General features: G+C 40.7%; 1 protein-coding gene and 1 pseudogene across 1 annotated transcript; both read right to left on the bottom strand.

Moving 5' to 3' along the window:
• Positions 1–207: 207 nt before the first annotated feature.
• Positions 208–653, bottom strand: LOC101543786 (endothelial differentiation-related factor 1). The gene is given in 2 exon segments (XM_004619983.2): positions 208–479; positions 482–653. Coding segments are annotated over 2 exon segments (444 nt in total).
• Positions 654–9,915: 9,262 nt separating this feature from the next.
• LOC129399673 (uncharacterized) lies at positions 9,916–12,758 on the bottom strand (annotated as a pseudogene).
• Positions 12,759–13,189: the final 431 nt, after the last annotated feature.

Genomic DNA, 13,189 nt, shown 5'->3' with positions numbered 1-13,189 from the left:
TGGGCCTGCTGATTATTGAAGATAATTAGACATGGCTACACTTTGCAAGATTTAGTGTGTTTTACAGGGGCACCAGGAAAGGGGTCCCCAGTGGCACGGCTGCCCTTGTTCTGCTTGGCCAGGAGAGGAGGCCACGCTGGTGTCAGTGGCCAGAGGCCAACAGCCAGATGAGATCAGCCAGAATGCACTGACTCCGAGGCTTTGTGCTCATTTCGCCTTTGGCCCCTTCTCCTTGGGCTTCCTGATGTCCTTCCCCTGGAGCTTGAGCACGATGGCTCTCTCGATCTTGCCCAGAACCTGGTCATTGGGAATGGCCTGCACACTCTCATAGTCAGTGATGACCTGCGGCTTCTCATTGATTTTCGTGGCCAGGTCCTGCTGGGTTAGCCCCTTGCTCTGCCGGCCCTGCTGGGTCACCTTGCCCACCTCCAGGGTCACCCGGTCGTGGTGCAGCTCCTCCGTCTCTCCGTCCAGCTTAGCGTGTTCTTGGTGGTGGAGTGCTGCTTATTCTGGCCAGCAGCCCGTTTCTTGGATGTCTCCACATCTTCTCCCTGTCTCTGAGCTGCTAAGATGCCCTGCTCGGACTGGGCCTGCGCGGCCGTGGGCCCCTTCTTGCGCAGCACCGTCACCGTGTCCCAGTCGCTCTCGGCCATTGTGGGTCCGACCGGTGGCTCCGCGGCAGCGGCTCATGGATTCATGGATACTCTTCTCATAGCTAAATCCTATCCTACTCCTGGAGTGAGAGTGTGTGTGTGTGTGTGTGTGTGTTAGTGTGTGTGTGTGTGTGTGTGTGTGTGTGTGTGTGTGTGTGTAGGACTATTTGGACCACAGTCATTGGTACTTAGAGGCTATTCCTAGCTCTAAGCTCAGGAGTGATCCCCTTGTGGTGCATGGGTACCATATGCAGTGTAGGGTAAAGTGGAGGAGAGGGAGTTGAGCCAATACTGTCGGGCTTGCAAGGCAGAATCTTTACCCTCTATACTACATCTCTGGCCAACAGAAAAGGTTTTTTTTCTTATATATTTTTGAATAGGGCTGGAGCGATAGCACAGCGGGTAGGGCATTTGCCTTGCACGTGGCCGACCTGGGTTCCATTCCTCCGCCCCTCTCAGAGAGCCTGGCAAGCTACCGAGAGTATCTCGCCCCCACGGCAGAGCCTGGCAAGCTACCCGTGGTGCATCCGATATGCCAAAAAAACAGTAACAAGTCTCACATGGAGATGTTAGTGGTGCCCGCTGGAGCAAATCGATGAGCAATGGGATGACAGTGACAATGATTTTTGAATAATATACAAGAAACAAATCAGAATAAAACAAAGAAGAGCAAGACCTAGAGAAGCAATATTTGCATATTTCTGCTTTATTTTTTAAATTTACTTTTCTCACTAAACAGTATCCTCTCATTGGAACACCTGAGTAGTGCAGAAAAATCTGAAAAGGCAGGTAAAGAAGCAATCATCTTCAAGTGTCTGCAGAGATAAATATGATTACCCTCCCCTGGCGTTTGAGTCTTTCTGCTATGGAAATTCTACATCACGCAGTACAGACCATTTTGTTTACTACTTTCATGCTTCAAAGTCTGTTATAAGCATTTATCCAAGAAATGAAACACTTTCAAAAAAGCTAATATTTTAATGATAGTATAATAGGCCATCAAATAAAATTATGTCAAATAATGTCCAAGCAATAATTCAGCTCAGATAATCCCCCCTTGTTGGACATCTGTTATTTCTACAGAGAAGGGCTCAGTTTTTTCAATTGATAGCACAAACTTAGTCATACCAGTACCAGTCAAAGAAAAGCTTTGTCCTCCAAGCTAGGAACTCATCCACACTTTCCACATCTGTTGTCTTCCAGAAGGTTCTTAGCTAGAAAAGATTAATTCCCACAACATACAGCTTTGAGCAAAACAAAAGCTTGCAACTTACATATTACATTTGACTGGATTTCCTAATGTCTGCCATTGATGAGAAGCCTTTTTGTAAACCCAGGTTCCTGGAGAGGAGTGGGAATCTGTTCATGATTTTATTGCAGATGAGAAAGTAAATGTATCTATAAAAGATATGTAAGTGATAAAGTGATTTTCTATATGCAAAATAGAACCAATGTATTTGTCTAAATTAATTTTACCAGGTAGAAAAATTGTGGCAGAAACTCTATGTGCATTTGATCCAACCTGAGCTTGGATGAAAGATATAAATGTTTTAAAAAAAATAGTACTCTGGCATTGCTCTCCAGAGGTTATAAAGGACAGATCTTCCACAAGTTTCTAATAAAACATAGGATACTATTTGTTTTTGTTCATGTTTACTAATCACCAGCAATAGGTGATGTTATTTATTAAAATATATTTGTTTAAATATTTTCTTATTAATGGCTTATTTTTTGAGTATATGTTTATTTATTTTTATAACTGGGGATAGTACCCTAGGACTCATTACATACACCATACATGGCATGTGCTCTACTGAGCTACAATTATAGCAGTACCAGTTTTGATTATTATAGCTTTGTAGTAAACTTTGAAATCAGAGTGTGTGAATCTTCTAACGTTTGTTTTATAAGATTGTTTTGGGCATTTGGAATCCTGTATGATCCCAAGATCAATTGAATTTTATGGTGGGTTTTTCTATTTACATACCAACCGTTGTTGGATGTTGCATTGATGGGGATTATATTGATACATATGAACTGCTTTGGTTGGTGTATGCCATTTTACTAGTATTAATCATCCCATATATGAATAATGGATTTTTTTCATTTCTTTATGTCTTTTAAAATTCTTCAAACAGCATTTTTGGTTTTTAACACATAAGCCAGAACCTTGGTATTTGGGTTTTGTTGTTGTTGTTGTTGTTTGTTGTTGTTATTGTTGTTTTTCCAGTCATAGTTCTGGGGTGGAGATAGCCCTAGTGATATTCATACTCGGGACCTTGCAGAGTGGGACTCAAACCAGGGCCTCCTGCATATACAGTATGCATTTCAGACTTTGTGAGCTGTCTTCCTGGTCTAATAGTGATTTTTATTTCTTATGTTTATTTTATTCTCCCACATGGGAGATCCTGGCAAGCTCCCCGTGGTGTATTCATATGCCAAAACCAGTAACAATGATGAGTCTCATCCCGCTGACCCTGAAAGAGCCTCCAATATGGCACCATTGGGAAGGATGAGTAAAGAGAGGCTTCTAAAATCTCAGGTCTAAAACAAATGGAGACGTTACTGAGACTGCTTGAGAAAATTGATGATCAATGGGATGATGATGATGATGATGATGATGATGATGATGATGATGACTTTTATTTATTAAACACAAATTCACCTTTTAGGGAAAATTTCAATTAGCAGCTTCAGAGGAGGGAATTTACTGTGTTGCTTGTAAAGGTTAAGGTTACTAGGGGCTGAATGCAGTTGAGTAACATTGCTATGACTACTAACTAATTTTTAAAATACTGAGAATCTACTGGGTGCCAGAGCCTGTGAAGGAGAGATGTTGCGACCATGTACCTTTCTTCTACTTTATATGAATATAGCATGGCTCAGAGTTTAGCCTGGTGGGCGTCCCACATAGTGCTCAATGACAGATGTGGGTTATGTATTAATGATTGTTCTAGCATAGCCTGTGCTTTTATCACTATTCTCCATTCCTCTCATACTTCTTCCTAAAATTAGAACTGGCAGATAATGGGATGATATTGCCTTTTAGGTTTCTGGAGAGCTTCGAGGAAGTTAATGGACATGGGCAATTCTACATATTTACTCAGGTACAGGAAATGTGTGACATGAGCATATGTGATAGGGAGCCATCTAAAGTAGAAGCTCAGGAAAACACAAATATCTCTAGGTGGTATCTCAAGCAGGTTGGAATCAATGTAAAAAAAAATTAGATATTTTCAATCCTGGAGTGACTTTTGTGGTGGATGAAGACCAGGAAGTTACTGTCTATTCTTAGGTAACCCAGAAATACACGAACTAATGGGAAAAAATTTTAGGAAATTAGAAAACTGTAGGGATTGTCATAGATAGTAGATTAAGGATTTCAGCTGGTGATTTCTATGAAAGTGACTAAAAGCCACCTAAAGATGTCCTACATCTACCAGTTGATAGCCATTGAGCTTTTCCTGTCTGCCATTGCTTCTAAGGAAAATATTTAGTTTTTTCTTTTTTTGTCTTTAAAATTAGTATTATTTTTTAAATTTATTTTATTGAATCACCATGTGGAAAGTTACAAAGTTCTCAGGCTTATGTCTCAGTTATACAATGCTCAAACACCCTTCCCTTCACCAGTGCCCATATTCCACCACCAAAAAAAAAATGTACACCTCCCAGCCCCCCACCCCCACCTGCATAACTGATAAAATTCACTTCATTTTCTCTTTACCTTGATTACATTCCATATTTCAACCCAAAACTCACTATTGTTGTTGGGGTTTCAACACAGAACTCACTATTCTTCTTGGAATTTATCCCCCCAAAATACGGCCCTAAGAGGTATAAGGCTACTGCGGCCATGCGGTTTAGGATTTCTGTGTTTTAGTAATTAAGTACATGGAGATTTAAGTGGGAAATTTCATCATTTCCCTTCCTAGGGCAGCATAAAGCAAAAGCTTAGTTCACATTCTGGGGACATGGCTGCGAGCATTTGCTGGGTTCAGAAGTAATCTAGCTGGCTCTGGATCTTGGTCGTTCGGCAGCAAAGTGGCCGTGCAAACGCATGGCCACCCGGTTCGAATCTTGGCGGAGTACGAGCCAGAACCAGTACCAGCCCCATCCCGAGACTGCCATTAAAATTATTTTGAATGTCTCTCAATGAATCCTTCCTTGTAAGGAGATCTTAGATACAAAAAAGAGTATTACTATTACCAATAGAAAACAGACGGTGCAGTTTTGTGGCTGGAAGAGACTTCCAGTAAAGTTTAAAGTGCTAAGAGAGAAGTATTCTCAGAAGGTACATGGCATACAAGAGTCTTGCTTATCCTGGGTACACCTAAGCATACATGTGAGCTAAGATTTTTAAGATGAGTGGAAATTTGATGGGCTTCTAGACTCCCAGGCCAAGGGAACATGCACAGTCACAGAAGGCAAGATTTTATTTTCTTAGATCAAGTTTGGGTGGGAAAGTTGGTTTTTATAAATAAGACTGGAATCTCAGGAAGTGGTAGTCATGCAAAAGACATGGAGACCTGTTCTTAATGGTCATGTGAAGAGTGGGGCAAAGTCAATAAAAATGGGGGGTCACATTATCAGGGTTTTGTGACTTAATTGATCATTTTTGGTAGAGTTGGTGTAGAAGTTGATTGTGGATAATTTTAACTTGAGTCAGTCAACTTTGTTCATTTTTCATTAACTAGGAGAGGAAACAAGCAAAAAAAATAGCAGAAAGATGATGGCAAGTTTGGGTGTTGTTGAACAAGATGTGTCTCCGGGCCATTCAAGTAACTTGACAGTTGTGCCTGGGGAAATGTTTAAAGGAGGCAACAGGACTTCAGGGACAGAGATACCTTCTGCAAGTATGTAAAGATGAACTGAATGAGAGAGAGGGAAGACGAGTCAAGTAGGAGTGGTTGTGAAAGGAATTCACTGTGTCAGGAACCCTAGGAGGGTAATTATGCCAAAGACCAAGTAATTGTGCTCAAGAGTGAGTGATTTACACATATGGTACAGTTATAGGATACATGCCTTGCATATATGAGGCACTAGGTTTGATCCCCACTACCGCAATAAATGAGGTGACCCTTTGTTCAACCTGATTTAATAGCAATACATAGTATCTCACTGAGGTTGGATAATTTACTATAAATTTTAATTTATTTTAGACACCATTTATTGATTTACTCTTGGTTTCCAATATCATAAAATTTCAGGAGCACAGTATTATACCTAAGTGTATAAACCTCACTATATCTATCCTTAAAGATTTTATACCACCTCACTATCAAAATGGCCTCTTCCACTCCTCTTACTCATTCCTCCTACTCCTCCACTACTTCTAGTCAGAATCACCAATTCTAGAGTCCAAGAGGTTGTTGTTATCATTATGCTTTGCCACTTCATTTGTTTTGGTTAAAATAAATCATTTTAGTAATTGTCTTTTACTGGGGACTTACTTTGCTTCGCTTGGCAACCTCAAGTGCCATCCTTGTTGAAAAAAAGATCAGATATTATATTTTTAAAAGCTGAGTAGTAGTCCATTGAGAATATATACTCCAACTTCTCTATTCAATCATTTGTTGATGGATATTCAGTCTGATTTGATGTGTTATTGATTGTTGTTAATGCTATAGATAATGTTTTGAACATACTGGTGCAAATATATTTTCAAATTAGTGTTTTTATTACTGTTGTATCTAGAAATAATGTTGCTGGGTCATATGGTATTTTTAGTTTTAGTTTTCAAAAAATTGTCACAGCAGTTTTCATAGAGGCTGCACAAATTTACATTTCTACCAACAGTATTTGTGATCCTTTTTCTCCACATCTCTGCCAACTTTTGTTTCCAGTATTTTTGATAAGGATCATTCCCACAGCTGTGAGATGATATCTTATTGTTGTTTTGATTTGCCTTTCACTAATGAGAAGTAACGTCTAACATCTTTTTCATATGTTTGTGGGCCATCTTTTTTTAATTCTAGTTTTTAATTTTAATATATTTTTTAAGATTGTTCTTATTTTTATTGAATCACCTTGAGATACAGTTACAAAGCTTTCATGTTTGAGTTTCAGTCATACAATGATCAAATACCCATCCCTTCACCAGTGCACATTTTCCACCACCAATGTTCTCAGTATCCCACCCCGCTATCCCAACTCCCGATCTGCCTCTATGGCAGACAATTCCATCTTTCTCTCTATACTTTTGAGCATTATGGTTTTCAATATAGATACTGAGAGGTTATCATATTTGGTCCTTTATCTACTTTCAGCACACAACTCCCATCATCAACGATCCCTCCAACCATCATTGACTTAATGATCCCTTCTTTATTCTAGCTGCCTTCTCCCCAGCTCATGAGGTGGGCTCCCAATCATGGTGCAATATTCCTGGCCCTTGTGTCTATTGTCCTTGGGTGTTTGTCTCATATTATATTATTTTATATTCCACAAATAAGTGCAGTCCTTCTATGTCTGTCCCTTTCTTTCTGACACATTTCACTTAGCATGATACTCTCCATGACCATTGTGGGCCACCTTCATATGTTTTTTAAAAGAAGTCTCTATTCAAATGTTTTGTCCAGTTTTTCATTGGGTTGTTTGTTTGTATGTTTTCAAGTTGTATGTTTTTTGTGTATTTTAGATATCAATCCTTTTTTAGACATATGATTTTAATTATTTCTCAATTCCTAGGTTGTCTTTTTGCTTCTATGCTAGTTTCAATCACTGTGTAAAATATTTTTATTTTGAAGTGGTTCCATGTTTATTTTTCTTTCATTTTCCTTGAAATTGGAATCGAGCCTCCAAGTATACCTCCAAATATATTCTGGGGTAAAAAACTAGAAATGTATTATGTATGTTTTCTTTCAGGTATTTTTATGGTTGTAAGTATTATATCCAAACCTTTAATTCATTTTGAGTTAGCTCCTTGTATATGGTGTTAAATAGTGATCTTGTGTGTTTATTTTTTATGTAACTATCAAGAATTTGCAATGCCATTTGTTAAAGCCTGTCTTGGCTCCTGTATTGTAAATTAAGTGCCAATGTATACTGGGTTTATTTCTGGGTTTTCTATTATATTCTCTGGATCTGTAGGTGTGTTTTTGTTTTATTACCATACTGCTTTTGTTTGCTTTGTAGTATAGTTTGAAGTCAGGAAGTGTGATGCTACCACCTTTCTTTTCATTCAGAATTACTTTGAATATTCATGGTATTTTGTATTCCTATGCAAATTTTAGAATCATTCTTTCTATATCCTTGAAAAATGCCATAGGGGTTTAGATAGAGGTTGTATTGAATCTGTAAGTAGTTTTAGTTTTGACATTTAAACAACATTAATTCTTTCAATCTATTCTATGAACATGGGAATTCCATTTCTTTTGGTCTTTTATATCTTTCAACAATGTCCTATAGTTTTCCCTCTGTAAGGGAGCTGATGATGACTACTGTATCTTCAATTTTTGGAGGTCACTTAGCTCTGAAAGATCAAAGGAAGAGGATGCCTTCCTGCCATGGTAGGTGTGCTGAAATTACTGGGACTTTCTTTTTGATCTCATCTCTCAGTTGTAGGTGCCCACCTATATCTTTCTTTCCTCTATAAAGGAGTTCACTAGAGCCTTAAAAACTGTTTCCAAAATCCTAACTCCTTTCCTGCTTGAATTTCCTCTGCCAGGCCCAGGGTGTAGGGCATTTTATTCAGCCTGAGGCTTCTGTGGTTTATCTCTGAAGGCAGACCTGGCTGGATCAGCAAGGGGCACGAGGAGGAGACTTACTTAACCCTCTAGGACTGCTAGGCATTTGACTACTAGGATTGTTGGCATTCAGGGTGTCCAGTTTCTAGCAGCCTTCTGGGTTTTTCTCTGAGTTAAGGAGCTCACTGCAATCCTAGAAATTTGAGTGCTTCAAAATCCTTTCTTTCCTCCTGCTTCTGTGACTCAAGTGACAAAACTCCAGTATTGTGTTTTGACAAACGCTCCATATTCCCATCTCTCAAGTACACCCCTTTCGCTATTTCCAACAGCATTAAGGTCTTTTGTCCTTCTGTCTTTTGCAAATGAAGATACTTGGATTGATCAGACATCCTCTGGCATACTGTTGTGGGATGTGTAATTGGTATCTAGTTATAGTTTAAGGGGGTCTGTCTCTACTACAATTTATTCTGCATTGTTTTGTGGGTATTAAAGTTTAGAAAGATTGGAAAGTATCACATATACTGTTCACTGTTCCATAAAGATGTAATGTTTTATAGATGAGGAAACTTGAAGCCCAGAGAATTTTATATCAGGCGGTCACTAGGTAGCCAAAGCAGAGTCCTAGAGCTAGCCACTAGCCTTTACACCTCTGTTCCCCCTTTTTAAAACTATTTTAGTTTCCTTGTCCATATTATGTGTTAAAATGGGTCAAATAAATGTTTTATGTTTCCCAGATTTTTTTTTGCATTAACTTCACAAAATAGTGATGAGAACAAGGAATTGTCTTTAACTTAGTAAAGAAAAGGTCATATACTGCATTTTTGATTTCCATGTGGTAGAAATTCAATGTATTGAGAAATTATTATAAAAATATTAGTAATAGTATAAACCTTATAATAGTATAGTACTGTAGCACTGTCATCCAGCTGTCGTCGATTTGTTCGAGTGGGCACCAGTAACATCTCCATTGTGAGACTTGTTGTTACTGTTTTTGGCATATCTAAATATGTCACAGGTAGCTTGCCAGAGCTCTAGAAGACAGGGTCCTGTAATAGAATTGAACACACTTTTTGTTTTCTGAAGTGCATAAGGTAAAAGAGGGAGACAAATAAAGTGGAGGAACCTTGAAAACAGTACACAGTAGAGGCAGATTGGAATTGCCTGCAGCCACAGGAAATAGGCAAACTGCTATCTAGTGAATACCTGGGTACAGAGTTCAGACTCTAGACTATTAAGCCAACTGGGCAGGAGCGATAGCACAGCAGGTAGGGCATTTGCCTTGCATGCAGCCTATCCAGGTTTGATTCCTCCGCTCCTCTCGGAGAGCCCAGTAAGCTACCAAGAGTATCTCACCCGCACGGCAGAGCCTGGCAAGTTACCCATGGTGTATTTAATATGCCAAAAACAATTAAGTCTCACAATGGAGATGTTACTGATGCCCGCTTAAGCAAATCGATGAACAACTGGACGACAGTGCTACTACAGTGCTACAATTTTTGAAAAATTCTTGATTCTGTTTACCTGCTATTTTATTAATTAAATATTCTTGGAATCTTATTGTGTTTGTATCACTTGTATCACTTGTAGTCCCGTTGATCTTTGATTTGCTCGAGCGGGCGCCAGTAACGTCTCCATTTGTCCCTGTCCTGTGCTAGTGCAGCCCAATGATATCTGCTTGCTCCAGGAACAGAAAGAGCCTCAAATCTTTCATTCAGGGATTTGACGAAAAAATCTGACCATCTAGTTGGTGGGCAGCCACGAGGTCTTCTGACATCCCATGGAATCCAGTCAGTAACAGCTCTATTCCAGCGGTCATCTCTGAATCGCATTACATGACCGGCCCATCTGATTTTTGATGCCTTGGCAAACGAAACAGCATCCATGATTTTTGACCATTTACGGAGGTCAGAACTCCAGATTCCTTCTCTCACTTGAGTGAGACATGATATTCCCAGCATAGCTCTTTTGATTCCTCTTTGGGATACCCTAATAGCATTCGCATCCTGTTTGCATAGATCCCAGGTCTCTGAGGCATATGTTAGTTCAGGAAGAATGGTGGAATCGAAAAGATGTGCCCAGAGTCGGAGGTTCTTCATTCTCTTAACCACCTCTTCGACGCTCTTCAATGCTTCACTCTGCTCTCTTCCTCCTGTGCAGTTCTGGCACCAAGTTGTTCCTCATATTGATTTCTCGACCCAGGTGCACATAGCTGCTGCATTTGGAGATGTTCGTTCTATTGAGAGCAAATGGAGTTTCAGGAACCAGTTTGTTTTTCATGAACATTGTCTTGTTGAGATTCAGCTGCAATCCGACCTTTCCACACTCGTGGTTGAAGTCGGCCAGCATTTGTGCTTGGCTAATGTTTGGTGTTATGAGAACGATGTCACCAGCGAAGTGGAGGTGGCGTAATTGCCAACCGTCTATCTTCACTCCCATTCCTTCCCATTCCTGTCATTGCATGATGTTTTCGAGGGTGGCACTGAAGAGTTTCGGTGAAATGGTATCACCCTGCCACACCCCTCTACATCAATGATCACTTCCTTGTAGAATGGTGAGATCCTGGTGGTGAATCCACAATACATCTCGTGGAGGATTTTGATATACTGAGTTTAAATGCCCTGTTTGGCCAGGGCTTCGATGACTGCCTCAGTCTCAACAGAATCGATGGCCTTCTTTAAGTTGATGAACATTAGACAGAGCGGCATCTTGAACTCTCGAGAAACTTCAATGAGTATGGTCACTGTGTGGATATGGTCTATCCTGCTGAATCCCCTTTGGAACCCAGCTTGCTTGCATGGTTGTCCTTTGTCTAGTGTTCTGCCTATTCTATTCAGGATGACACCAGTGAACAACTTGTAGACGGCAGACAGCAGGCAGACTTGACAATAGTTGCCGATGTCATGGATGTCTCCCTTCTTATACAACAGAACAGTCCTACTGGTTTTCCACTGGGATGGAACCTTGCATTCAGACAGGTAACATGTGAAGAGTCGGGCCAGTGTATTGATAAGTACTGGCGGCAGATTCTTCAGGTGTTTGGGTCTGACCTTGTCTGGACCAGGTGCTGTACGTGTCTTTACCAGAGAAATGGCATGTCGGATTTCAGAAGGGAGAATGTTGGGAACGACATATCCATCCTGTGGAATTTGGTATGTGGGCAGGTGGACATGGCTGTCAAAGAGATCTGAGTAGAAGTCGTGAATAATTTTCTCCATTACTTTTCTGGAGGATGTGATAGATCCATCGGGATGTCAGAGGGCAGTCATCTTGGTCTTGTAGTTGGCGAAGTACAGGTGAGCATTGTGAATACTTTTCCTGGCTTCTGCTGCACTGTCCAACACTGCTGGTCTTCTCTCATTGAGGTCTTCCTTTACTGCATCTCTGCACAGCTTTGTGAGCTTGGACATTAGCTTGTGGTTGCCTGAGGCTCGCGCCAAACCACGTTGATGAATGAGCTTGAGAGTTTCCGAAAACAGCTGTCTGTGGCTTTCTCACCCTCGGCATTCTTCGCACAGACATGGAGGTGCTGAACCAGTCTATCGTATTTTTCATCGATGTTGTCAAGGACAGCATCTTCCCATGTTGCTGCAATAGTGCCAAAGACCACCCAGTTGGTGGTCATTTTGGGAGTTGCCTTCTTAGACTTAAATTTTGCAGACTTTTCTTCCCGCTCTGTGGAGTAGAATTTTGCACGAAGGAGACGGTGGTCTGATCCCGTTTGGAATTTTGGGACAACAGCGACATTGGTCAGGCAAAACCTTCGATTGAATATGATGTGGTCAATTTCATTGTGGAACTGTCCACCGGGAGACTCCCCTGTCCAGCGTTTAGATTCAGCCTTCTGGAACTGTGAGTTACCATGGATGGTCTTGGTGGACATGATGAATTCAGACAATCTCTCACCCTGATCATTCCATTTTAGGCCTTGTGTCCCAATGTGGAGTTCTTCGGGCAACCTTCTCGAACCTATCTTGGCATTAAAATCAGCAACAACGATCTTGTAGAAGGTGTGGTCTTCTTTATAAAGCTTCTCCAGTTCCATGTAGAACCTCTCAATTTCTTCTTCATCGTAGTTGGAAGTTGGTGTGTAGACGATGAAGATAGAAACTGCTGGCAGTGAGCCACATCTATTCAAGCATAATCATCCAATTCGGGTTCTTAGGCATTCGAATGAATCGATGCTCATGGCCAAGTTCTTGTTGACAAGGACATCAACACCAGCAATGCCACCAACGCCTCTGTTGTCACATGTTCTGAGGAACAATTTTTCTCCAGTGTCGAAAATGGCGTGATGTTATTGATGTCTCCTTGTTTCGGTCAGACCAATGATGTCCTACTTGATCCTTTGCGCTTGTACCATCAGGTCCTCGATGGATGCTTCTGATGCCAGTGTCCGTGCATTGAAAGTACAGACAATCATTTTAGTTTTTCTTTGTTTTGGCAGTCTAGTTCGTCCCCTAGATTTTTTCAGCCTCTCTTTGCTCATCTTTCTTAATGCTACCGTATTGAGGGCTCTTTCAGAGACAGGTGCATGAGGCCAATTGTTATTGTTGTTGGCATATCAAATATGTGACGGGTAGCTTGCTAGTCTCTGCTATGCAGACAAGATACTCTTGGTAGCTTGCCAGGCTCTTCAAGAGGGACAGAGGCTTTTAGGGCAACCTCCAATTGTGTTTAGAGAGCTAAAAAACTCAAGATGAAAACAACTCATTGTTACATCTTTACTCAGAGATCACAATGCATGTGTACATTTTATAGAACACAGGGGTGGTTGTGGTAGAGAATGAATTCTTATGGGAGTTAGGAGTCAAGGAATGGGAGTGGGGAATTCTGTGCAGGCAAAGCTTCATA

Source organism: Sorex araneus, chromosome X (genome assembly GCF_027595985.1).
Source record: "Sorex araneus isolate mSorAra2 chromosome X, mSorAra2.pri, whole genome shotgun sequence".
NCBI lineage: Eukaryota > Metazoa > Chordata > Mammalia > Eulipotyphla > Soricidae > Sorex > Sorex araneus.
The sequence above is the reverse complement of the archived record's forward strand: the minus strand, read 5'-3'. Positions and strand labels throughout refer to the sequence as shown.